The following is a 24,937-nucleotide window of genomic DNA, read 5'->3' on the forward strand; positions in this document are numbered from 1 at the left end:
ATTCGAAGAAGGGGGCGGGAGTGATGGTGTATGTGGTTGTTAATGGTTAATGGGTTATGTAAAGGAGTGAATTCCAAGTTATCGTGGCCCGTGAGCTGCTGCTAGCTATCCCGTGCCTGAGGAGGATTTGCTTGGAAATCCTGGGTAGGTATCTCACTGGGACCGATCTATGCAGAAGCCTCCTCTCGAATTGAATCGCAAAGTCGCAATCTGGCCAATGCTCGCTCTCTTTCTCTCGTTCCTCAATGGGTCGGCGTGTGCGTATGTAATGTAGGCAAGGAAAGGGTGAGTGAATGAACGAAGCAAGATGGTGAAGACTGACTCGTCAATTGACGTGCTTACTCTCACTCGCTCACACTCTCCCTCGCTCACGTCCTGTCCCTTGTGCGTATCAGCGTGTGTATATGTATAGAAAAAAAAAGAGAGTCAAAAGTAGATAAATGTACATACAATATCGCGCCATGATAGACTGCACATTCCAAATGGCCTGCATATTGCCTCAACCTCGACTCTCCTCCGCGCTCTCCCCCCAACCCAACCCAACCCAACCCCTGTTTGCTTTTCGCTTAGATTGCATCTTGCAGCTCAGCCGAGATAACACGCACCGGGGGACAGGAACAGGACAGGGTCCACACACAGACTACACACGCACGCAGCACACCACCACGAGCGACAGAGACAGGGAACAAGGGCTCTTCTGTTCCCTCGAAAGGCTATCTACACTGCTGCTGCGCTCTATATCTGCAACGCCGAATTATATTTCCTCTACCACTTTCAGAAAGACTTCGCCCATTGGGGGACGACGGGGGAGCAGAGAAACCCCTCTCTATTGTACTAGTATGTACCTACATACGAGCCTTTTGATTTGAGGGTCTCTCTTTGGTATCATTTGCCTGTTTGTCTCTGTTGTAATATCAGTCCCCTCGGCAGGTCCCGATAGGAAAGTCGTTCTATGTACTCTATGTGCCCAGATAGGTACATGTGTGTAGCTTTTCTCTCCCATAACTTACACCACGCACAGACAAAGAGCGCTCTTGCCTCTCGTATTGGATGGCTGCCTGCCGCTTGGGTGAACGCGTGTTCTGAATCCATGGCGAACCCCGAGCAGCGAGAGGGAACAGAGAACAGACAGATATCACTGCTGCTGCTCTACCACGCGCGCGGGTGCTGCTCCGATTGATCGGTAACGACATGTCGCAACTTTACCCTGTATCCAAACAGTCAAAGGGAAGAAAAGGAAGAAGAGGGCAATTGTGGGAAAAACAAATACCCACGCGCTCACGGTCCCGCAAAAACCATCCGAAGTTTCTCCGTTGCCAATGCCGTCTCTCTTCACCGGAGGTCTTACAGATACACTACATACCACCGGCCACCCAACTCACCACTTCAACGGCCACCAAAAACTACTGCACATACATGCACAAGTAGCCCCATTCTAAACTACTACCCCCTTCCTCCTCCTAAATGCTTAACATCTCTATCTATCTCTCCTCCGAAGAAAAAAACGAAAATTCGTCTTGTCCCCACTGGCCGCGAAACGAACCGACGTCACGGCTATGTTGTTCCAGGCCAGAACAGAATCCGTACCTGCACAAGATCGAGGCTCTGACGTTGCTGTTCCCCGGTGGAGAAAGGGCTCGCTCGATAAACGAGTTGGGTTTAAGAAAAATAAAATACAGCGGTCTGAAACGCAAGTCCAGCATTTTGCCGGAGCTCTCTTCACCCCTGAACGTCGTCATTCTGCTGCTGTGGGTGATAGGCGAATGGCCACTTGAGTGGAGCGCTCGTGTAAGTAAGGTTTTGAGGCTCTGCAGAGCCGCCACGCTAGCCCGGTTTTCGCGACGAGTCTGCTGCATCTTTCTTTTCTTTTCTTGTCGCGACTTGTTCTACTAGTAATGCTTGCTTGCTTGCTGCTACTCCGGAAGGACATGATGAGTTACAGCTATCACAACCAATTCGTAGGTAACGAGCGATACTAGTACAGCAGATAACAGAAACAGCAACAGATTGGATTTAAGCGCTGGCAATCAAACGACCCGAAATGAAGCTTTGGCGTTTTCGACTAGCTCATGTCGTTTGCACCAAACTGCTCTAACTAACCTCGCTTGCCTGCAGCTCTCGAGACACAAAACAGGAAGTATGGTCTGGTCTCGTACTCTAGTTCTGACAGGCGGGAGGGAAGAAGGAGGGGGAACGGCGCACAAGAGCGAGAGAGAAGAAAAAGCTTGTTCTTTACGCTCACGCCACCAGTAACTTGGTTTCAGGATGCCGTGCCAGTCTCGTGAGGTTTTTTTTTTTTTTTTTTTTTTTTTCCCTTGGTGTTGCGCATTGAGCGGGATGCTGCTGATGTTTTGATAACTGCACGTTTTGCACCACAACATGTAATCGTGATTATTGACGGCGGCACAGCGCCTATCGTGAATTGAGCGTGGTGTTTAATTTGAGTTAATCAATTCCTCTTCTGGAGAGAAATTGGGAAACCTCGGCCACTCCCCAAACCACCCCGAATCGTGACACAATTATCCGCAGAGTACCTGCAGTAGTATTTACTACGTAATAACTGTAAATTGAAAGCCACAATTTACAACGGTCCCCTTTTGTTAAGCCGTGAAACGCCATCTTTAGGCTTTGTGGCTGGCTGGGCGCTCGATTAAACCTCAAGCTATTACTCAATCCATGCACAAGTGTCAATGATCAACGGTCCACAATTTCACGCAGCACACACCCAAATGTCAATGATCGATAGCGTGTAAATTAATTAAACAACCCCACCACTCTAAAAGTAATACTAAATAAATAAATAAATAAATAAATAAAATCAAGGTAAAATCAAGGCCTAGAACAAGTAAATAGTAACGCGCATCTAATAATAGAAAAATAATACTAATTAATACACCTACTCATTTCTTCTCATCAGGTGCACACCCTCCCACCATACCGATATCCTCCATAGATGCCAGCGGCATCTCCATGCTCTCTCAGACAAACACACACTTTTCGCTCTACTTCAGACTCGGCTTCCCGGTAAAAGCCCTCTTCAATATGCCCTTCGACACCCAGTGATCAATATGCGTCTTAAATCCCTCCACGTCGACCTCAAACGCCGTCCTGACCCTAGCACACTCCTCCAACGCCACCTGATCAGCGTTGGCCAACGCCCGCTTTTTCAACGCCTTCAGCGCATCATGGATATTCTCAATGCGCGCCTTGAGATACAAAAAGTCAAACGCCATACCCGAGAGGCTGTCAGTCCCCTTCTCATGCATAATTCTATAATCACCCTTTAGCACGCCTTGCGCAAGTGATAGGCTCCGGATTTCGGCCTCCAGGAAGCCCAGTACCGTAGTATGTGGCAGTGCGACTAGGTTACGTGGGAGAGTATTTAGCTGGAAGATGTCGATTGCTTGCATATAGCCCTCTAGTTGACCTTTCTCGGTGACTATAAGGTCACTACTGGGGAGGAACTTAGTGAGCTTAGTGTTGATGAGGGTGCGGCGCTTCTCGAGGTAATGGTATTCGGGGGTATCACGTTCGCCGGTGGGAAGTGGGGCGGTTTGGGCAGCTGCGAGGAGTTGGAGGGTATTTGAGAGATCGATGATGTCAGTGTAGAAGAGCTTCAGGCCCGGGGTGGTGATGGGGTAGGGGGTGTTGTCGGGGTTGGGTTTACCAATGTTCCAGATGGGAGTTGGTGGGGAGGTGTATTCAGCTCCCAGGGAGGTGTTTGGGGCTGGGACTGGGGCTGCGGCTGCACTGGAGCTAGACATGGCTGATTGGGTGATGTTTTAGTTGACTGGTGATAGTTTGGAGATGTGGGTGTAGATTGATTGCGTTAATGACATGGAGTGGCATTGGTGGCTGGTTCTTATATGCTACCAGTGATTCCAGCATCTCGATAGTATTGACATATTTCCCCGCGGTGGCTAGCTAGAGCTTTATTGAAAAGGTTACGATTTAACCACCGTAATATTGTATTCTTTTGTTCAGGATGGCCTAATTCATAGCAAATTGAATAGAGTAAAGTAGACCCCACGACGAGATGGCGAAAACAGGGAGGGCAGTTTCAATAGCGCAGCCCTGGTTTTGCAATGCTCAGAAACGTACATAGTACATACCTGTTAACTTTCATGAAGCTGCATAGAACGTGACCACAGCATCTCCAAATTCAAGGATATTGTCTCACGCTAAGTCGTGGGATTAGAGTTTAGTAGGACTGCTAGTGGCAAGCGGGCCTTATTCCAACCCCACGCGTGCACAGGAAACACCTCTTAACTCGAGCAGCTTGTTCAGATTCTGCAAAAAAAAAAAACAGAGCAGTCAAGGCCTGCTATTCTCCCTCGTTTATCCGCAGCCAGAATGCTCAATTTTCACCATGGTCAACCTCACTCATGATAATGCATCATCGCCTATCACTCGTCCTCCTTTTCTCACTCGGTCACGGGGTTGTTTGATAGCGGTTGCTGATGCTGGCCAGAGTGGCTTCACACACTGACCTCTTAATCTCCCTTGTGCTCTGGCTATATCGATTGTGGCTATTGGCCATATTGTGGCCGAGTTATGAGGCTACCGAGAGGCTTGCCTCAACACCCGAACTGCGTCGGACTACATCACGGTACTTTGCTCAATTGATTAATAACGTGAGGTTTATGAGCGACTTGCCATAGGCAAAGTGATGGATGGATACTTGGAGATTTCTGCATGCATGCATAAACACCAAAATAACTGAGTGGGGAGCACTGACTTATTACCCGTGCCCATACACAAGTACCATACTAGTATACTAGGCCGCCGCAGAACCACCGAACCGTGCCATATCCTACTGATCTTCCGGGGAACTAAGACTTCTTACTGCCTTTTCAAAGCCGCGGGTCGGGATAAGGTAAGGTGAGCGACCGGTGATGCGGGCATTTCCCAAGGGTAATTCATTCGAAACATCTTCCCCGGGGTCAAACATATCCATCAGATCAGCATCCCTTCCCCAATCACATCTGCGAGGAAGGACCTTACCAACACAGCTCACCACGCGATGATCATTTTCGTGATGCGCTGCATATATGCACCAAGAAAGATTTTCATTTGGAGTATGTATTCCCCGAGAACACCCCCGGTCCAAACATTCCAATTACCTACCATCAATCTATCCGTCCATCCACTCGTCCGCCCAATCATCCATCTCTGAATACACCACTCCATTTAGAGTATTCATCTATTCCTAGTGCAGTGCTCTGAGATAGAGAGATACTGACAGACTGACAGACTACATACGGCCCACGATCTCTCGCTCTTCGCTCAATTGTGATATTTATACACCACAGCAGCCTGCCGGTGTGTTTTATCCACGCCCCATCCTAGAGGCTAAATCTGGCTCTGTTTGAAATCCTATGGCAAGATTTCTCAACAACCCACCACCACCATCCCTCCCTACCTTACTAACTATCGTCCTCCATCATGATCAGCCTGTCAGATGCCTCTCACACCGGCCCGAAATCTGGCCCTGTTTGGTATTTAATGGCGCATGGTTGATCACTCGTTTCCGTCCAATGTTGCGCGGTGCGTTGGCGGCGCACCACCACCTTCATGAGTCAGCAACAACTGGGCCGAGAAAAAACTGATCCGCCCAGATAGCTAGCTAGTTAGCACTCTCGTCCATCGCATGGAATACGCGTCACTGGGGGAAGGCGAAGGGAGAAGGAGAGATGCACTGGTAGGCATAGCCTAATTGTAATTGCAGCTCCTCATCAGGAATTTTTGTGATGAGCCTGTCAAGCGCTAGTGCAGTAGGTACGGTACGTACGTTACAAAAGTGAATTTTTTTTTCTCCTTTGGTCTCATGAAAGGAAAGAATTTTTTTTCTCTTTCACAAATAACCCTCTAGGTTGGCGACTTCAATTTCCCTCCTGATAAATAATACTATGTAGTAGCGTGTAACGCGACCCTAAACCCTCCTCTACCACAAGTGCGTTGGCAGCATCACAAAATCTCACCCTACTTGCTCTCATGCTATGCTAGCTAACTAGAGTAGCCTCGTAACGTAACCAGGCAGACATCTGCATAACGCTCTCTCCCCCTCCCCTCCAAAAGCGCACTTCTTCAGGCGGGAAAGATCGCGGTGGTTGTGGTCGTGGTCGAATTTGAAACGCTGGTGTGTTCACCATGACGACCTTTTGGTCCAGTTCCCAACTGGCCAGGCCTATGACGCTGGGAGAGAGGAGAGAGAGGGGGGGGTTGGCGTTCGTTAGTTAGCGAGGACCTGCATATGTGCGACGGCGGAAGTGAAGGAATCCGATGGTCCCGTTGTGAGATTCGGTTCTTTTTGTTAGCTGGATACATGGCTTTAGCTAACATTACTAGCTGGAGCGAAAAAGGTGCAATGCCGTATGATAGTGGCGAGTGATATCGTGTGATTTTGAGGTTGGTATAATTCCGTTCAATTAGGTAAGTGATGTAGGCATATCCCGGCCGCGAGATAGAATATGTAGATAGGACGACGAAAAGGATTCCCGAAAAGATCCCTCGTCTATTTTGGGGGCGCCGGGGAAATACGGTACTGGGTATACTACTACATGTATATACAGCGTATCGGCGGACATGATAGTTTACGGGTAGCAATAAACTTTTCGTCAGGCAGTCAGTCATGTCAGCCTCTTCCTCCCCTCCGTCATCGTCTCAAAGCCCATCCCGTGTCACAAAAGGGCAAAACTGCACCTACTTCTCTCTGTCAGCCAGATAGCCAACAGCACTAGCCTCGCAACCACACTTTCCTCGGTTGGTTGGTGCTGGTATGTATGTAGAAGGCCGCACACTAGCAAAAAGGTTATCCCGAGACAAAACACAATCCTTTTCCGTGGTAACACCACCCACCCAACCCAGCCCAGCCCGACCCAACCCAACGCTCTCACACACTCCCTCCAAACATATTCCGACACCAAAGAAAGAATTTTTTTTCTTGAAAGTCTCCGAAGTCAACCTCACTCTTGCCGGGGCTGGAGAAAGGGGGGAAACCCCCGTAGAGTTGACTTCATAGGAATAGTCACGATGCCCGCTGGCTAGCCACTGGCTGCTTTAGAGAGTAGTAGGAGAAAGGTTGAGACCACGGGTCTGAATCCAAGTCGTCAAATCAAAAACGGAGGACCGAGAAATCAGATTTCACCACTCTCCCCCCGGCCCCGCCTTCTCACTCAAATGTCGTGGAACTCTAACTAATGTAGAATATATACTCCAACCTGCAGGTAAGCAAAACAACAACAGCATCAACAGCATCATCGTCAGTTCTAGGCAAGGCAAGGTAAGTATATGTCAGTAGTTAGCTAGTGTGTAACTAAGAACAAGTAGTGTATTATTGTAGATACATACACATTAAGCTCTCTCCCACCTAAAAGCTCGATGACGATGTCGTATGAAAAGTGTGTCTAGATCTCAGACAAGACCAGAAGGCTTCCTCAACCTTCCCTTACCCCTCCTCTGCCCCTCTCTTCTCGAAGGAAAAAGGAAAACAAAAACACTGCAACGTCGAGGAATCTGGCTACTGCTGCTGCTGATGCATCTCACAAACCCACGCGCAATGAAAAAAAAGCCCAACCCTATCTGCAAGCAAGTTACCTGCAGTCCACCTCCGAGGGATTCTAACTACTCTATGTAGCTGGGCGGAATGATACCCTCGAACGACCCTCCACCCCCGGACGGAACTTTGGAAAATTATACTCTACCCCCGACCTCCGACCTGTTAAAACGTTTTCCCGGTCTCCCTTCCTGCAAAACACCGGGGAAAAATATCTCCCAATTCCTCTTTCATTGCATGAAAGTCTCCAAGTTCCTCCACCTCCTCAGGCAACCCTTCAATACCAAAACGCGGGGTAACTACATACCTGTAAGTCTCCCCCCCCCAAGTTCCTTCACCACCCCCCTTCCCTCAATTATACCTCCCCGCAAGAATCCGACCCAGCTCGGTCATTGGTTCTGCACTGATCGTCGGCACAAGAAGTAAAAAAAAGTAGATGATGGCCATGATCTATCGGTATTTGCTGTGTTTTACGTGCACTGTATCTTTGCTTTTTCTTCTGCTTTTCCAAAGGGAAAAGAAAATAAGGAAAGAAAAAAACTGCCGAATGACGAATGACATGCCACGTGCGGCTCGTTGCACTCGCTGCCTTTGTGACGGGCGAGAGAGAGGACGAGTCCTACCTACCTAAACGTCACATCACATCACATCACCTCACCACATCACATATCATCACATGGTGCGCACCCCGCATTCAATACCAGGAGATTCAGTTGGGGAGAGCAACGGAGAAATCCCAGGGAGACGAGCGACCAGAGAGGAAATGCATACATAGCAACCCAATACCAATACAGGAGGTCGCCGTCACCGTCGCACCAAAAAAATTATTTGTTTGATGACAACGACTGAGACGATGATCTCTAAATAAGAAGGGGAAAAGAAAAAGAAACTCTCCTGTGACTAGCTAAAGAGGTTTATCCCAGGGGGAATTGGGACAGAGAGAGAGCGGAGAGGGGTCAAAGGAAAAGAAAAAAAACTACCGTGAAACCCGACTTAGGAAACAACTGAACCGACTGACAGCAATTTCTGGTTATCGAAACACCACTATCATTAACCCCCTGGGTGAGTTTTCGTCATGATGCTAAAAAATAGCAATATTGACAAAAGGAGTCATATTTTAGTTCTGTGGTATGACGATGTGAAAGATACAGACAGCTAGCTAGCTGGGACAACTACTTAGGCAGTAAGTAATAATACCTAATCCCTGATAGGTGACTGGTAGTTTTCACTTCTTGCACTCTACGTGTACCACCCCCTTGTATGAACGAATTAAGGATACCAGCATGGAAATCTTGAGTTTTTGGAAAACAACAACACCGCTGATATGCCATACTATCACTACCTACTAGCTGTATAGATTTTCCCCAACCTTAAAATCCAACCCCCACAAAACACCATGGCCAAAAACTCAAACGATGAAAGCAAACACGCAAAAATGGGCAAAATGACGTTTTGTAAATAATAGATAATTGGAAAAAGATAACAGAATCGAAAATGAGGAGAGAAGAAACCCAACCCCAACCCCCAATCCTGCCAATCTCCCCGCTTCCTCAGCTCCAAAATATAAAAAAGAAAGGAAAATAAAACCAAAAAATCAAATTTCTCCCCAAGCTTATGAAAAAAGCTCCTGGAACGCCAGCATGATCTTTCTTTCCCGCGCGCCCGTTTTCTTTCAAATAAAAACAACATACAAGAAAATAAAAATCAAACCAAAATGAGAAGGAAAGAGGAAAAAAAGAAAAACCCCGGATTCAAATAAAGAAGAAAATAATCAAAGCAAAACGATAAAAGCGTACACACTTTTGATAGAAAAGCTTTTCCCCCCCTGAAATGCATAAACACATTTAAAACATTTGACACGTCGACGCCCCGCGTCGCACCTAACCCCCCTCCCCAGAGAGCCAAGGATCATTTTGCACAGCCGGTGTATGGAGAGTTCGGATGCGGTGAGGGTGCGGGGAAAAGAAGTAGAGAAAGCATACGAATGGATGAGAGGAGGTGATGTTGGTTGAGGATGGTTTAGTGGTTGTGGCGGAGGTGAGGGCGAATGAGGTGGATGAGATGAAGTAGAAAGGGAAAATATAGCACAATGGATCAAGGAAAACGTTACAATATAAAAAAGGAATATAAAAAAAGGGCTAAAAAAACAAAAACCGAAATGAAAAAAAAAAAAAAAAATCCCGAAACCGCTCAAGTCTCTCAAGTACCATTCGTTGTCATGTCAATGTCCACGTTTCCATTCATGTTCCCGTTCATGTTCCCGTTTGGTGTCATACTGCCACTCATACCCCCGTTCATGTTACTATTTGGGATCATGCTGCCGTTCAATTTGCTATTAGGTGGTAAAATAGGATGTGGTTGAATAGGTGTCATAGTATTGTTGCTACTGCTCGCAGTGCTCCCTCGTCTCAATTGCTGCTGGATTGGCGATAGCGGGATTGGGTTCATGCCCGTCGGTTTGTGCGGTGATGACAATCCAGGATGGGGAGAGTCTCCAATGGAGTGCGTTGTGATCGGTGAGCTTTGAGTGGGGCTTGTATTTCCTTTGTCGGAGGTGGAGGTGGCAGTCCGCGGCGATACTCGACCAATCTTTTGTAACGATCAGCACGGACTCCGTATACCACGACAAACTCGGCCTTTACGGCAGCGGTTGCTGAGTGGGAGGAGGAGGAGGGGGGAGGAGGTTTGGGGGGATTGCTTACGAGTTTGGCGTAACGCAATCCGCAAGAGTTGCACAGATCTCTCTTGCCACTAGGGCCTCTTCGCCATTCGGGGGTAACCCTTGTATGGCAATTGGCACAATCTTTCTCAAGCTGGTCTACGCCCTTTCTCCGCTTTCTCTTCTTCCTAAGTGCGAGTAGGCTGGCGAGCTCTTCTACGAGTCTCTTATTTGTCCTTTGCATTTGTCGCAGCTCAAATTGCCAACTCGTTGATCTGGTGGTCTTGAGTTCTTCAAACAAATTTTCATCACCGCCATTTTCTGCACTATTTTCTCGTGAGTCGTGGGCGGGTGTTGTGTCACCAAGATTTCTGCTGTGTTGTGTCTGGAGTGGCGATCGGTTGCTCCAGTGAGATGGTGTGGATGCTGCTGAAGCCATATCCTTGGCACTTGGGCTTCCTGCAGAAGCTCTGGTGTGTTTCAAGAGCCTCGTCTGGGCGATCAAGAAGGTGGGCTTTCGGTTCTCAGAGGCATCCCCGGGGAAGAGAGTTGTCAAAGCCTGCAAAAATTGGCCTCTCTTATTCTGGATCTCATGCTTCACCGTAGCCTTAACCCCTGATCTTGCCTGTTCCAAAGCTCTTCCAAGTTCATGCTTCGAATCCGGTCGCATGAGTGCTTGAATACTGGTTCCAGTCATTTCGTCGGACTCTCTGTCGAGTAGAACCTTGACGTTGGACGAAACAAAGAGAAACATTCCACTTGTCGACATCTTGGTCCATAGCTCATTCTCCCCAATTCCCCCACTTGACTGAATATCTCTCCATCCCAACTTGTAAACCGGCCTCTCCCGCCCAACCAAGATAATGCATTTTCTTCCTTTCCCTTGTTCTGTGTGTAAAGTCCCGTGACTCTCAAACCATGTATACCCACTGTACTTTCGACGAATCCTGAAAACCACATTAACGGAAGTGCTGGTAGACGTATCTTTGAGATCCCTTGTAACCGGTACAATGTCGCTCGGGTGGCAAACTGCTGACAAGCTTGTTCCGACAAGTTCCTGGGGCTCATACTCCAAAACCTTTCTGATGCTGGGCGAACAGTAGAGGAAGAGTCCTTTTAAGGAAAGCACATGAACAACGTCGTCTGTGTTCTCCAATAGGACCTTGTCCAAGATCCTTTTTGAATGGAATTCCGATTCGCCCGTTCCGAAAGAGGTTAGAACTTGTGAAACGTCGTCCCTGGCCACGGTCAATCCAGATCTCTGATCCATAACCATGGCTGTCGATGCCGGGATGTAGGAGGGGAGTTGGTTGTATTGATAGTTGATCGCAAACGATCCGTCTGATCCTGTCCAGTCAGCTCCGTAAATCGCCACACTTTGTAAGGAATGTAAAGTACCGGGGCTCTACCTTTATTTCGGTTCATCATGGCCCCAGGCTGCTCCACCAGATCAACCTGGAAACCAACAAAGTACACAATCTCGGGCCCATCCCATGTAATTGGGATCATTGTCAGGAGATTTGTGAAGGGTTGTCCACCCTTGCGGTAGTTAATGAGAGATGTCTGGCCTTCCTTCTTGGCCTCAATCTGGTTCTTTAGGTAGAATACTGCATCGTCGTCTACATATTTTCTCTTGACTCCCTGGGGACACTTGCCATCGGGTGATTGTAGAAAACGACAATTTCGTCCGAGGATCTCATGCTTTGTGTATCCGGTCAAGCGTTCGAAGGTGGCACTGCAATAAACGATTGGGTTATCGAATTTTCGGGCATCCGTCACGACAAAAGAGCACGAGAAATCGACTGCTCCGATGTTGATTTGTGGGTTGGGTCTATTGGCTACTCGATACTGTTTCATGGCGCAATCAAACAAATATCAGCTGTCTACTCATTGGGAGGATTGGGTGGGGGCATCCATAATAAATAGATGCCCCCCAAAACAGGAGTAACAATAAATTGAATGTTCTAACCAGGACACCTAGCATATCAAAGCCAGTCGCTGAGTATACGTTATCCGAGAACATCGCTTGATGCGCCTTCATCCCCATCGGAGTATACGGTGAGGATGGACTCATCCCTGCCGGTGATCGAAGGTCAGATCCCATGGTTCCCTCGTAGTAGGCAACGGATAGGTATTTAAATGACCCACCTCCCATTGGATCAACCAAGACTTGATCCATTGTTGCACCCGACATTTGGGACATGTGCATTTGAGTCATAGGAGAGGAGGTTAAGGAATCGACAGACATTCGATGGCCATTTGGCCCAAGAGGACTGCCTGGCATCTGCGGACCTACTGGACTGGGAGGAACAGACACTGTGAGGGCGCTGGTCACGGGGCTAGAATGCGAAGTCCCCGTCAAAATCTGCTGCGGATCGGCAAACATCGCGGTCATCGAGGCCTGCATCTCGGGACCCGAAATGCTGCCAACCCCCATCATGCCCACAGCGCTGAGTTCGGGCGTCGACGAGTCCATCTCCGAGTACGACTCCATGGTCGTTGGTAACCGGCCCATGTCGCCTCCCATCTGGCTGAGTTCCGTGTTGCTATACGCCGATGGGCTGACCATGCGTGAAAACGAGTCGTGATCACTCATAAAATCCATATTATATCCATTAGCCAGAGATCTCCGTCGCAGCTCGCGAGCGTTCTCTGCTACAATCTCGTCCATACCGACCCCTACCATGCCGGGTGTTGATGCTCGCCTGAGGCCAGGCCCAGGTCGCTGCTGTTGTTGCTGCTGTTGCTGTTGTTGCTGCTGTTGCTGTTGTTGCTGATGCTGCTGTTCAGCAGGACTAGACCCGTTCATTCCTCGGGGACCTGCATTTCTGACAGCCATAGTATGGGGCATCGTGTACTGGTGAGTGTTGTCGCCGCCGATATAGCGGTCCAGTTCGTTTGGATCCAATTCCATCATCATCATCGCGAACCCTTGATCAAGCCCGATCTCGTACTCAGATCGGAAATGTGAAGGGAGCGGGACTGATAAAGGGTGCCGTCACACCTTCAGAGGGGGCTGCTGACAATAAGTCTGGGGGTGTGAGGGGGAGGGGGGTGGCTGCCTTTCAGAATGGGTTCCCAGGTTTTTTGTGTGTCTTGGGGGTGGGTATGGTTCGGAAGGAATTTTGGGGGTGGAGGATTGATGGGGTTTGGGTAAGGTACTATGTAGGTATGGGTGAGTACAAGAGGGAAGCCGTTGAGGGAGTTGCTATTACTGTTATTGGGAGGAAGAGGGCTGGGTTTTGGAGTGTTGTGTCTCGGGCCAGCAGGCAATGGTGGTATGTATAAAAAATAATTGCAATTGCAACAACCTTTTTTTTTTCTTCTCTGGAAAAAAATAATACAGAAAGCGGGAGTTTTTTTTTAGTTTTAGTATGGGATAGGCAATTCCTGAAGAAGGGCAGCAGCAGGCTGTTCTAAGGAAGTCTGATCTGAGAAAAAAATCTCGGGATTAACAAGCAAGCGAGATTTGAGAGCGAGGTGAGCTGTGTATGAGAGAACAGAACACTCCCTGGTGGCAAACACTTTGTGATGAATAGACACCGGCTATCTTGGAGGGGGGTTTATTTGGTTTGGGGGGGGGGGGGGGGTGTGTAAGAGACCGGGGTGTATGGATGGATGGATTTTTGGGGGGGGGGGGGGGGGGGGTGGGGTAGGGATGGGATATGTGGATGTGGTATGTAGGTGTGGGTGTTGTGGACCTTGTCTAGGTAGTGGTGGTATCTATGTGGAGGGTGCGTGTGGAGGTGGTATTTGGTGGCTGTCTGCTGCTGGTCGGTGGATTACTGACTGGGATTGTTGTAGACGAGATGTACCAGTCAGTCCGTAACTCTTCTGTGGGTATCACCGACAGGGTAGTGAGTCTCCAGAGAGAGGAGGAGGGGGAGGGGGGGGTAAACGGGGTTTGAACTGTCGCTCTACTACGCTCTGAGACGAGACGTGGTGTGGACAACTCTTTGGCGGTCACTCGGAAAAGGGTATTATGTGGTACGGTACTCTACAGTTAGGCCTTAGCTCGTAGTTAACTGGGTATTCTGTTTGGAAAAGCAGCGAGCAGTGAGCGGCTCGGGCGTTGCAGGTAGTAAATCCGTAGAAAGCAGCGTTATGTACGGTACGTACGGTACATACAGTAGGGCAAGCAATAGCACGACAGCCAGAGTAGTTGTTGGGTGACGCAGATCGATCGGGCGAAACAGGACACAGGGTAAGGGTTTATAATTATTATTTCAATTCTAAGCAGGTAGACCGTAGACATGTATCTCTATGCTGTTTATGACCCCCCGCCTTCTCTTCTCCCCACTCAGAGATGTAGGTACTGTATCAGTCTGGATGTAGACTACCCAGTATGTCTTTGTTTTTCTGCTGACAAGTTTACCGTATCGTCAACGTTGACTGGTGAACCTTGCGGACCGACAGTTACGAACCGGGGCAAGCGGCAGGCAAAAAGAGCATGTACTCGTACATATGTAGACAACCAGGCAACGTGATGTGAGAAAAGGGGAAAGAAAAATAAATGTGTGGAAAGATATCCGGATGGATAGGTAGGCCTAGCTGGGTGGAGGGAGAAAAATGAAATAAAAAAGATACCCAGATGCCCTGCTGGTTCAGTATGTAGCTAGATCGACTCGACAGCCTCGAGGGTACTCCTACGTTTCTGCTCACTTTTTCTTCTGCGCCTGCTGCAAGTCTGCCGCAACAACACAGCAGCAACCCACAAGCGTGGTCTGAGCTGAGCTGCGGTTCGCTCTCTTCAAGCCAGAGCAAGCAGCACCCTATGGAGGCACGGAATCACTTCGTGTCCTGTCGAGTGCGATGATGTCGGTGCGAATCGTGATCGTGGAGTGAATCTGTGATTGCGGGGATGGTGACACTGTTTTGTTGTTGAGAAGAAGCGCGTGGTATTCCGCGCTGCTCTTGGGAGGGGGTAGAGATATAATCCTCAGAAAAAGGAACTCAGTGGATAAAATAATATCGCTTGCTCTGCTTGGGTAAGAAGATGAAGAAGTATCTATAGTACCCATGCCTACATGATACCCTAGGCTACGCTACCCACTCACCACACCGCGCCTTGGGAAGACGTACAGACAGCTAAGTACGGAGACGACGGACATCATGCTCAGTAACTCACGACGTCTTCATCTTCTGCAAGTAAGTGAAGTGACCAATTAACCATTAGTGGTACATACTCTTCCCACCGACAACAACCCCCCCCCCCCCCCCCCCTCACAACTCCCTCGTGCATCCCAAAGGAAGACACAAGAAAATGACAGACGGACGGAAAGAGAGTGGGCACATCTCAATCCGTTTCTTCATCCGTCGAACCAGACGTCTAAACGGGCTTCGTGTTTCGTTGAGCAAAGCTACACATAATATGTGTCTAGAGTAATCCCCACTCATTGCAACATCTTGTCCCACCCGCTCAGCGGTCCCCACGACATGACATTATTATTATCATCATTACTCTCTTCTCTCACTTCATCACACTTCTACTACATAGAACTCAACCTACCCCCAACCCACACGGAAGTGTGACAGCTCCCGGCAGCCAATGCCATGCGCAGAGGAAGAGAGGGGGGAAGTGATTTCTAAAATGCATGTTGACGGTCTAAGATCCATAGAGATATAATTCAAACTACCCTCATCACAAACAGCAACAGTAATCCCTCTCCGTTAGAGGAGCTCAGAGGATAAATTGTTTTCCGCAACACCCGGGTGCTTCCCGATATATCCCTCACCAGGTAAAAAAAAAGAGTTACATTGCTCTACTTTAGATACGGCAATCCAATCTAGCTAGCTAGTACTAGTACCAACGGTTCTTCCATCCAAGGGGAAGAGCTACCTAGAAGGAAGGAAGAAAGTCGATAGCTGGCCATATTAGCTACATAGCTACCACAACCTCCCCATTTGATTCGCTTCGTTGGTCCATGGTGCTTCTTCTTCCTCTTCGCCGGCAGCTCACTCACTCAGCCTATTAGCAGCCAAGGATAGGGATGTTATGAGTGAGCCTCACCTATACTACCTACGTACCTATTCTACACCACAGTAGAGTTTTTCCTTTTAATTTCCCCATTTAATTTTTCGGTGCCTGCCTCTACTAGTATACATACATACGTACCCTGACGTAACCTATCTCTCTCCCCTTCCCCAAAGGAATTATTCACACACATGGGGTAAAGGAAGAAGGAAGGAAAGAAGAACGAAGGGGACCAAAAAAAAACAAATATATGCAAAAAAAGGAACTTAAACATTCATAGAATATTCTCCGCCCGGTATCATATCACACACACGCACACCCACACACACACACGCACCACACATGACAATCCCACTCCGCGTTTCGGAGGTCGGCGGGCATGGATAGGTGGGGAGTAGGCGGAGCATTATTTTTTTCTGATCTCCCCAAACCCCAGGAAAACATTCCGGTGAGTTATGTACGGGTACATGCTAGTACATAGGGGTGTGAAAGCGAGAAACTCGGATTTCACACGGACGTTGAAGATCCGGAGGATCAAGAGTAAGTAAGGTAACGAACTGCTTAGGTAGCTGGCTGCAATGATCATGACTGCATATTACTTTTACAAACGGTCGAACTCCACCCCACCATCTCTCACTCACCACCACCACCACTCACTCGCCTCGATTGCATACATAACCCAACCCCAACATTAATCGGTCATTTATCCGGCTGTCCCGCGCGCGCTTCAATTGATCTATTTTTTTTTATTTTATTTTTTTTTAATTCTCGAAACTGACCGACCCGACGACTGAGTTGAGTTTTGCTTCTAATATCTAAATTTCGCGCGCTCGCTCTAATAATACTGGCTGTTGATGTTGGTTTGCCAGCTACTCTACCAAAGGATGTACCGTAGGGCTTTCTTCCCTTAATTTCTCGACTCTATCATACTACCCAACCCCCAACCCCCCCCAACCCAACCCCCCCCTTCTCTCCCGCCCGCCGCCTCGTCTCCCCGGCCCGGCTCGTGATGGCCCTTCTTAATTCAGAATCACCAAGTGTTCTTCAATTGCACATACGAGCGCATCAATTGTTTCCTTCGTGGTTCGACTGTTCACCACCGCACGGAAGAATTCGCCGTATGTTGGGTCTGGCGAATAGTCTATCCCGCACACACCACGCAACGCAAACCACCGAAAGCAATCAATATTACTGTTTTTTTCTTTACCTTTCGGGACTTTCACCCCCCCCCCCCCTCTTCCCTTCTCTCTCCGGGGAAGGTGGAGCAAGCGGAAATGAAATTGATAAAAGAAGAAGGAACACCCACCAATCATAAACCCTTTAGCCACTAACTTGGCCGCAATTGCTCTTGTCGTTGTCGTGTTCCTACCCAAAGAAAGAAAGAAAAAAACGATTAACCAAGTTTTATTCTTTTTCTTCACTTTTTTATTTTCCTGCTACTTGCACCGCGGTAGCCGCTTCGCTTGGGGGGGGGGGGGGGGCCGGTGAATGACTTACTTCTTTGCATTGTCGAACAATACTCCTTCGGGGGTGTAGTAGAAACACCTGCATTTTATCTATCTGTTAGCTCAAGTTTTTCTGGTCTCGAACATTGTTTATCTCTTCTATTTCACCGCCTCTCAGTGGCGAGGATTCAAGCCACGACCAGATGTGCAACAGGGGGGTTGGGGTGGTGGTGGTTGATTGATATTCATGAGTACCTATCTGCAAGGGAGACAGATAGAGGGAATATCCTTCGTTTCATGACGTAGGGGATGAAAAGAAAAGACACAAGCCAGAGACACGCGAACGATGGATGAATGGGACAACTTACACCTGCAAACAGGGCGGAGGATTTTCCGAGACGAGATGGAAATACGTCTTCTTCTTCAACACATTTGCAAAGTATGCTGCCATTTCAAAGGCATGGTCGATGCGCTCTAGAATGAATATAACCTGCGTTAATCATTACCCCCACTAGCTAGTTCCAACTTCCCGACCAATCGGAAGTCACGCACAGAGACATTGTGTGCAGGGATCATGCGCATCCTCCAAGAAAGATACGCTGAACAACCACTCCATACAAGAGGCAGAAGGCAGCAGAAGAGGAAAGAAGAGAAGAAGAGGAGACAGGGTGAAAGGGAAAAAAGAATCGTACCTTGATAACCGTCTTTACCATAATAAATCCAGCCGAACGCCATCTTGAGGGAGTCCCCGCGGCGGCCGCAGCCCATGGTCATCTGGGCCAGGTCGTAGATCTCATCTTCTCCGTCTTCTTCAGTTTCGTGAAATAAACTACACACACCCCCCACAAAAGAATTTCCCCACAAAGTTAGGCAAAATTGAAAGCGAAAAAACAAACATTTACCAGCAGTCAGGCAACCTTTACGATGCTGGGGTACAGGATGGAAAACGGGAAATCTCTCCGTTCCAGATTGCTGGCTAGCTGGCATGGATAATTATCATAAAAAAATGAAGAGTCACAGTACCGAAAATGCGAGATGAGTTTGCTATCCAGGCGGTAGATATTGTGTAATTAGAAATGCCTGGATTTGAACCAGCATTCTACCGAATACACCGCCGCAATACTGCAACTCCTCATCCGCATTTTCGGTACTGCACTTATCAATCTCGCCAAGCCATCCAACCTCATCCATCCCATACCCCGTCAATGATCATCGCAACAACAAACACGATCGCACCAAAACGGCGCCAAAATCCTTATCAAAAACGCTAAAAGGGGGGGAATGGAGTACTCACTACCCAGCGCGCGCCATCGTAGCGCCCCAAAATCTTCTCCGATCATTCGTGAGCAAAAAACTACAAGTCATCGGCACACCCAACATCTTGTGCGGGTTCATCGTCATGCTGTCCGCTCTCTCTACACCCTTCAACCTCCACTTCTGGTTCTCACTAAACGCAACGCTACCGCCCCAGCTCCCATCAACATGGAACCACAGCCCATGTCGTCTACACACGTCACCAATCTCTTCAAAAGGGTCGAACGACCCCAACACCGTTGTACCTGCTCCCGCATTCACATAGAATGGTGTGAAACCCTCCTCCTTGGCCTTTATCACTAGGGCCTCGAGGTCTATGAGGGTCAATGATCAGCGAGCATGTTTTTTGCGATTGGCTTCCGCAATGATACATAGCAAGAGGGAGCTTACCAGAGACAATCATGCGGCCCTGCTTATCCACAGGCACCGTCCAAACCGCCTCACTCCCGAAGCCACAAAGGATTGCCGCCTTCTCAACGCTGTAATGTCCGTGCGCGCTGGTGAAGACGACGAATCGGTAGGCTCCGTTACCTTTAGTCTGGGTATCGGGGAAGAGAGAGTTGCGCGCAATCACCATCGAGGTGCTGTTAGATGCGGATCCGCCCGGTAGCGTCATGCCGCCGGCATTAGGGGAGTTGAAGCCCATGAGATTGGCGAGCCGCGCTGTGGTCGCTTTCTCAATAATTGTTAGAGCGGGGGAGACTATTTGGTGTTAGCTTGGCGCTGGGATGAGCTCCATAGAGCTACTCTTGGCTCTCAAAAAAATGGGCTAGGAAGGAATTGGACCTTGGTATACATGGACCTGCACAATAGGAATCCCATATCTCGTCAGTTCTGCATTCCACTAATTTGGAGCTCCAAGCTATTCCCTCTGGCAAAAACACCTCCAATATCACGGGTAATGGGTTTTCGCCAAATTGCCTCTCCCCCCAAAAGCAAACTAGGAAAAGAGTCCAAACCTACATTGGTATTCAGCACCGCCAGCACCAACTCACTCACCACGCCCACCGGATCCGTGCTCGCATACAGCTTATCCATAAACCCGGGGCTCCACGTATTAACCGAGTACCTCAGCACCTTCTTGACGACCGCCAGCAGCCCCTCCTCGCCGCGGCCCTCCGCCGCCGGCAGGTCGAGGTCAAACACCGCGGCGAGCTCATGCGGTGGCAGTGGCTCCGTGATGAGCTTGCCCGGCCCGGCGCCGGAGTCGGCCGTCGATATGAAGCCGTACAGATAGGGCTGAATGAGCGCGAGGAGCTTGAGGGGGGGTGCATGGGTTAGCGCGAAGTAGTAGTAGACCGGGGGGTTTGGGGAAAAAGGGGGGGGGGGGGTGCGTACTTGCTGGACTTCTTGGGCGCGCCCTACTGCTGAGTGGGGTTTGCTGCAGCTGGTGCTGCTGGTGGTTGTTGTGGACGGCATACTATTGGAAATTGCAGGTGAAGAGACTTTTTATTTTTTTATTTTTATTTTGGGTTTAATTTCTCTCTGATATGCAGTTGATATGCGGAAGAATAGGGACAGACCAGACAGACAGGCAAGACAGGGTAGCAAAGGGAAAAAGGTGTGCACGTTGCGGCACAGGATAGGACAGAAGGGAAGGGGAAGGGGGGGGGGGGGGAGAGGTGAAGGGACAGAAGAAGAAGAGAGTCAAAGAAAGGGCCTGGCAAGTGCGGCTGATGATTCATGATTATTGACTTGTGCTTAACCAAATAGGTAACAGCTGTCCTATGATAAACCTTGGGGGGGGGGGGGGGGTGAGAAGAGTGGAGTCACTCGCTGACAGTGGAGTGGAGGAGAGTGCCGGCCGGTGGATGTCGCTTTGCTTTAGCTTAATAGCATATATCCCGGTCGCTAGAACTGGCCGAGGAGAGGTTGAAGCTTGTGAAAGATGGATGTTGATCCATCAGGGCCTGGGGGGGGGAATCACGCATTTTTGGTTGTTTGTTTCGTTTCACGGAGTATTTCGATTATATTAACCATCAGGTAACAAGACGTAATAGCAGCAACAAGTAACTACAGCACAGCACACAGCACACATCAGCGGAAATCAACTACCGCGGTGGCAGAGTATTTTAATAAAAATGAATATCATGCTGTGTCCAGCCTTTTTCCTTTTGGCCATGGTGCGGGTTCGGAGATTTGGAGAAAAGAGAGAGAGAGCTGAGAAGAAAAAAAAAACCCCCAATAAAAGAGCAAATAAACAAAGCAAAACAAAAACAAAACAAAGCCATTACAGCAAAATGGCGTCATATTAATTTTCGTCCCAACTTTTTATTTTCATTTTTATCCCCCATTGTTGAATTCGATTTTTTTTTTCTTTTTCTTTTCCCTAAAAATTTTCATGCTTGGCTTGTGATTGGCCCGTGCCCCCCTTGCGCACCCCTGGCCCTCGCGCTCGCCTGGGACACCGACTGACATCATTGGCCAGGGTCTCGCCCATGTCAACCTCACCTCTCCTCTGTTCTGGAGTAACCCCAAATAATCAATAATCATAATCAACCAACCCCCATCCACGGGCTGGCATGGAAATCAACAAAAGAGACCCCCATGCACCCCAATAGAGTACAGTAGCTAGGGAAAGTAGGGAAAACGTCCACTGCCGGACAGGACGGTTTTTCTTTATTCCGTACGCCCTTTTCACCCTCTTTTAGCTCAACTAACCTCTCTGGAAAACCCCTCCCTAGAAGACACTACGCTTTTTTTTTATTGTACACAGTTTAGCCGCATTGGCAGCAGCCTTTTGATTAACCCGGTCGGCCCTGGCTGGCTGGTCCCGGACTTCTCCCTCGCTTTCAGATTTCTGACTACCCTCTATCTAATCTTCATGCCCTATCTTCCACCTCTTCCACCTCTATCACGCGACACGCTGCCTCTTAGTCGCCGTGGCCACTGCATTAGAGCCAGAGCCTGTCTTCGGCTGCCCGGACGCCGCCCTCTTAGCTGCGTGCCGTTCCCGCGCAAGCTAGTAATAAATAAAAAAACACCCGTAGTTAGCGCACTGCCGAGAAGTAGAGTAAAACGTAAAAAAACCCGTGAGGGGGGGGGGAAAACCCCCCCCCCCATTTCCCTCATTCCCCCCATTCATTCCCGCCATCCCACAATCCCGACGGGGGGCCAAAAAACAACTGTTGCGACTTACCTCAATTGCAGTCTTCTTCCGCTCTCCCTGCTGCTGCTGCTGGTGTGGACCCTGAGCTGCTGCTGCACCACCACCGCTGCCGCTAATCTTCAGCGCGCCCACCCCGCTCGCCAGCGACGACGACGCGGCCTCCTTCGCCAAGCCGAACCACTCGTTCCGGCGCGTCTTGTATTTATCCATCGCCCAGTTGCGCCACACAGTGCGGCCAAAGAAGCTCTCCCTCATCTCCGGCTCGGCCGCCAGCAACTCCACCGCAATGGCCTGCTTATAGTTCATCAGGCCGCCCGTTGCGGGCCACGCCGCGTCCGCGATGTGCGAGCCCACCTGGTGCGTCGCCAGCCGCGCCCACGCGCCGCGCAGCTGGTTGAGCAGCTTCCGCCGATCGGGCGTGGCCGAGTGCGGCGACAGCAGGAAGGCCTGGATGACGTGGGAGCCCTGCGCGTGCTGCGAGAGGGCGACGAGGGTGGCGCTGCTCTGCGCGACGAGCGACGAGGTGATGAGGGGGTGGAAGGGGCTGGGGAGCTGCAGCATGGATTGCGCGAGGAGGGAGCCGTGGCGCTGCTTGGGGTCGCGTTTGGGCTTGGGGGCTTCTTTGCCTTCTTCTAGGGGCTTGGGCGTCAGGTCTTCGGGGGTTAGGGCGAGCATCTTGAAGATGAGCTGCTCGGGGGTGCAGTTGTAGGCGTCGGAGATTGCCTGTTGTTTGTATGGAGTATTTTAGTTTTAGGGCACGAAATAGAACATAATGATAATGCAGAAAACCTGGATGTACCTTTGCGATCTCAGTTGCGTCGACTTCCTGCTTTCCGCAGACGTCTATCAAGGTCTTGATAACCGCGACTTGGCCCCTCTCTATAATTTTAATCATCAGCCATCACTCGCCCCATCCCATCCCATCTCGTGAACAAAAAAAAAAAAAAAAAAAGAATTCAAACTCACCAATCATTCCCCCAACTTCCTTCAAAATCTCGCCAATCGCCTCCTTCATCACATCCTTCCCCAGCTTCTCCAGCACTCTGACCACCACAAACCCCGCCGTCTCATTCCTCGCCAGACTGCCCATGCGCGTCCTGAAATGCGCCTTATAGAGCTTCTTAAACTCCTTCTTCGGTGCATAGCTCATGATCTTCTCCGCCAAATGGCTTCCCACGGGATCATACAGCAAGTTCGAAAAGAAGCTCGACGGCCTCTTATCCTCCTCCCCCTCTCCACCCTCCCCCTCCTCACCACTAATCCCCGTCAACTTCCCCAGCAGCGTCACCTCCTCCTTCCCGCTCCTCTTCCGCTCATTCCGCGACCTGCGCATCTCCAACTGCAGCAGCACCTGCAGCGTCGGGCTCCCAATCGGGTGCACGGCCATGGCGCGGATCTCCTCGACGTCCAGGCCCGCGCCCACCGTCGCCACGATGCGCTCCACGGCCTCGGCGAACGACGCGGGCACCTCGATCGCGGCGCCGGCCTCGCGCGCCTCGGGCGGCGCAAAGTCGGAGACGACGGAGATGTTCTTCTTCTTGCGGCTCTGCACGAGCGACTGCGAGGCGGAGGAGGACACGGGCTGGCCCGAGAGGATCAGCAAGAGCGCGCGCAGCGGGTGCGAGGCGAAGGTGTGTGAGAGGAGGGGGATGATCGAGGGTTCGATTTCCTGGGAATTGACTTGTTAGTACTGGTCCGCATAGAAGTAGGTAGGTAGTGGTGCTGGTGGTGGTACATTAAGCATATAGAGGAACAAGCTCTCCATACTCGCAAAGACCTCGTCGCCCTGCGTCTCCGTCTCTCCTCCGTCCGCCACATACGCCGGGTCCATCTCTCGTGAGGCCACCACCACCGAGCGCTCAAACAGGACCTCGCAGCAGTGGGAGGCGAAGCGGTGCTGCACGAGGTTCAGGAAGTGGCCCGTGAAGACCTTCCACAGCTTCTTGAGCTGCGGCGGCGTCGACAGCAGCACCAGCTTCTCGAGCAGCCGCGAGCAGCCCTGGCTGCTGGCGATCTTGAGCTCCTTGCCGTCGGCCTCGCGGTAGACGTTGGCGATGAAGAGGCCGCGCTCGTCGGCGTCGTTGAAGCTGTTGCTCTCGAGCACCTCGTCGGCGCCGCGGAAGTACTCGGCCTCCTCGTCGGTGAGGAGGCCGTAGAATTGCGAGTCGTCGGGCTGCTGGGCTGTGGGTTTTTTTGTTCTAAAAGTCAGTGTATATATATATAAAAACCAAAGGATGCTATTTTACCAGGCCATTGTTCACCTCCGTCGCCGTAATATGCCGCCTCAGCTTCCTCCTCCGTCTGCCCTGTGATTGGGACAAAGTTCGCATTCTGCTCGACCTCGTCTGCTTCGCGCTCCTCCTTGCGCTTTTTCTCGGCCCGGCGACCGCGCTTCTTGATCTCTCTGGGCATTTTTTGTGTTTGCGTGGGGGAATCGTTTTTTTTTTTTTGTTTGGTTACTGCGTGCAGGCAGGCAATCATGAGAGGAAAAGTTTATTAGAGCCTCATGCACGGGGTCCTTGGCATCACGTGGAGCTGCGCGTCTATTACGCGCGGGTGCAGGAGAAGCAGGAGAAGCAGGAGAAGCAGGACGGGCAGCGTCTTTGTCAATGCGGGTTCAGGCGGTGCAGGGAGAGCGAGAGAGAGGCCTGTGGCATTGAAGGGCATTGAAGGGACGCGGTCCGTTGCGAGCGTGTGGCGGTGTGGCGGTGTGTGTGCTCTAGTCATGGATTCTCACTCGCCCCACTCTCCGGTGAGCCACGGTCCTGTCCGATCCATTGGCGCGGCGGGAGCATCGGAGACAGGCAGAAGAGCTCCGTTGGCGGGCTGCAGGCCTCATGTGGGACTTTCCACGCGCGTTGCGGGATATACATGTCGTCTA

The 24,937-nt window shown here is 50.1% G+C and overlaps 4 protein-coding genes across 4 annotated transcripts; all 4 read right to left on the reverse strand.

Annotated features, from left to right (window-relative positions):
- Positions 1–3,002: 3,002 nt before the first annotated feature.
- On the reverse strand, positions 3,003–3,764 carry H6S33_012963 (uncharacterized protein; the record flags this gene model as incomplete). Its single annotated transcript, XM_044844320.1, has 1 exon — positions 3,003–3,764. The coding sequence occupies one exon, from the start codon at positions 3,762–3,764 to the stop codon at positions 3,003–3,005; it is 762 nt and encodes a 253-aa protein (XP_044694672.1).
- A 5,990-nt stretch (positions 3,765–9,754) lies between these two features.
- On the reverse strand, positions 9,755–13,137 carry H6S33_012964 (uncharacterized protein; the record flags this gene model as incomplete). The annotated part of the gene is made up of 5 exons (XM_044844321.1): positions 9,755–10,144; positions 10,177–11,561; positions 11,624–12,062; positions 12,184–12,290; positions 12,363–13,137. 5 exons carry the CDS (start codon positions 13,135–13,137, stop codon positions 9,755–9,757), a joined length of 3,096 nt encoding a protein of 1,031 aa, XP_044694673.1.
- A 4,070-nt stretch (positions 13,138–17,207) lies between these two features.
- H6S33_012965 (uncharacterized protein) lies at positions 17,208–20,366 on the reverse strand (the record flags this gene model as incomplete). Its single annotated transcript, XM_044844322.1, has 9 exons — positions 17,208–17,329; positions 17,495–17,553; positions 17,686–17,733; positions 18,002–18,107; positions 18,326–18,462; positions 18,928–19,261; positions 19,338–19,649; positions 19,907–20,204; positions 20,286–20,366. The coding sequence occupies 9 exons, from the start codon at positions 20,364–20,366 to the stop codon at positions 17,208–17,210; spliced, it is 1,497 nt and encodes a 498-aa protein (XP_044694674.1).
- A 1,435-nt stretch (positions 20,367–21,801) lies between these two features.
- Positions 21,802–24,468, reverse strand: H6S33_012966 (uncharacterized protein; the record flags this gene model as incomplete). The annotated part of the gene is made up of 6 exons (XM_044844323.1): positions 21,802–21,909; positions 22,087–22,779; positions 22,856–22,935; positions 23,023–23,725; positions 23,792–24,237; positions 24,318–24,468. 6 exons carry the CDS (start codon positions 24,466–24,468, stop codon positions 21,802–21,804), a joined length of 2,181 nt encoding a protein of 726 aa, XP_044694675.1.
- Between the last annotated feature and the right edge of the window lie 469 nt (positions 24,469–24,937).

The sequence above is a fragment of the Morchella sextelata genome (assembly GCF_020137385.1).
Source record: "Morchella sextelata strain SCLS chromosome Unknown scls_9, whole genome shotgun sequence".
NCBI lineage: Eukaryota > Fungi > Ascomycota > Pezizomycetes > Pezizales > Morchellaceae > Morchella > Morchella sextelata.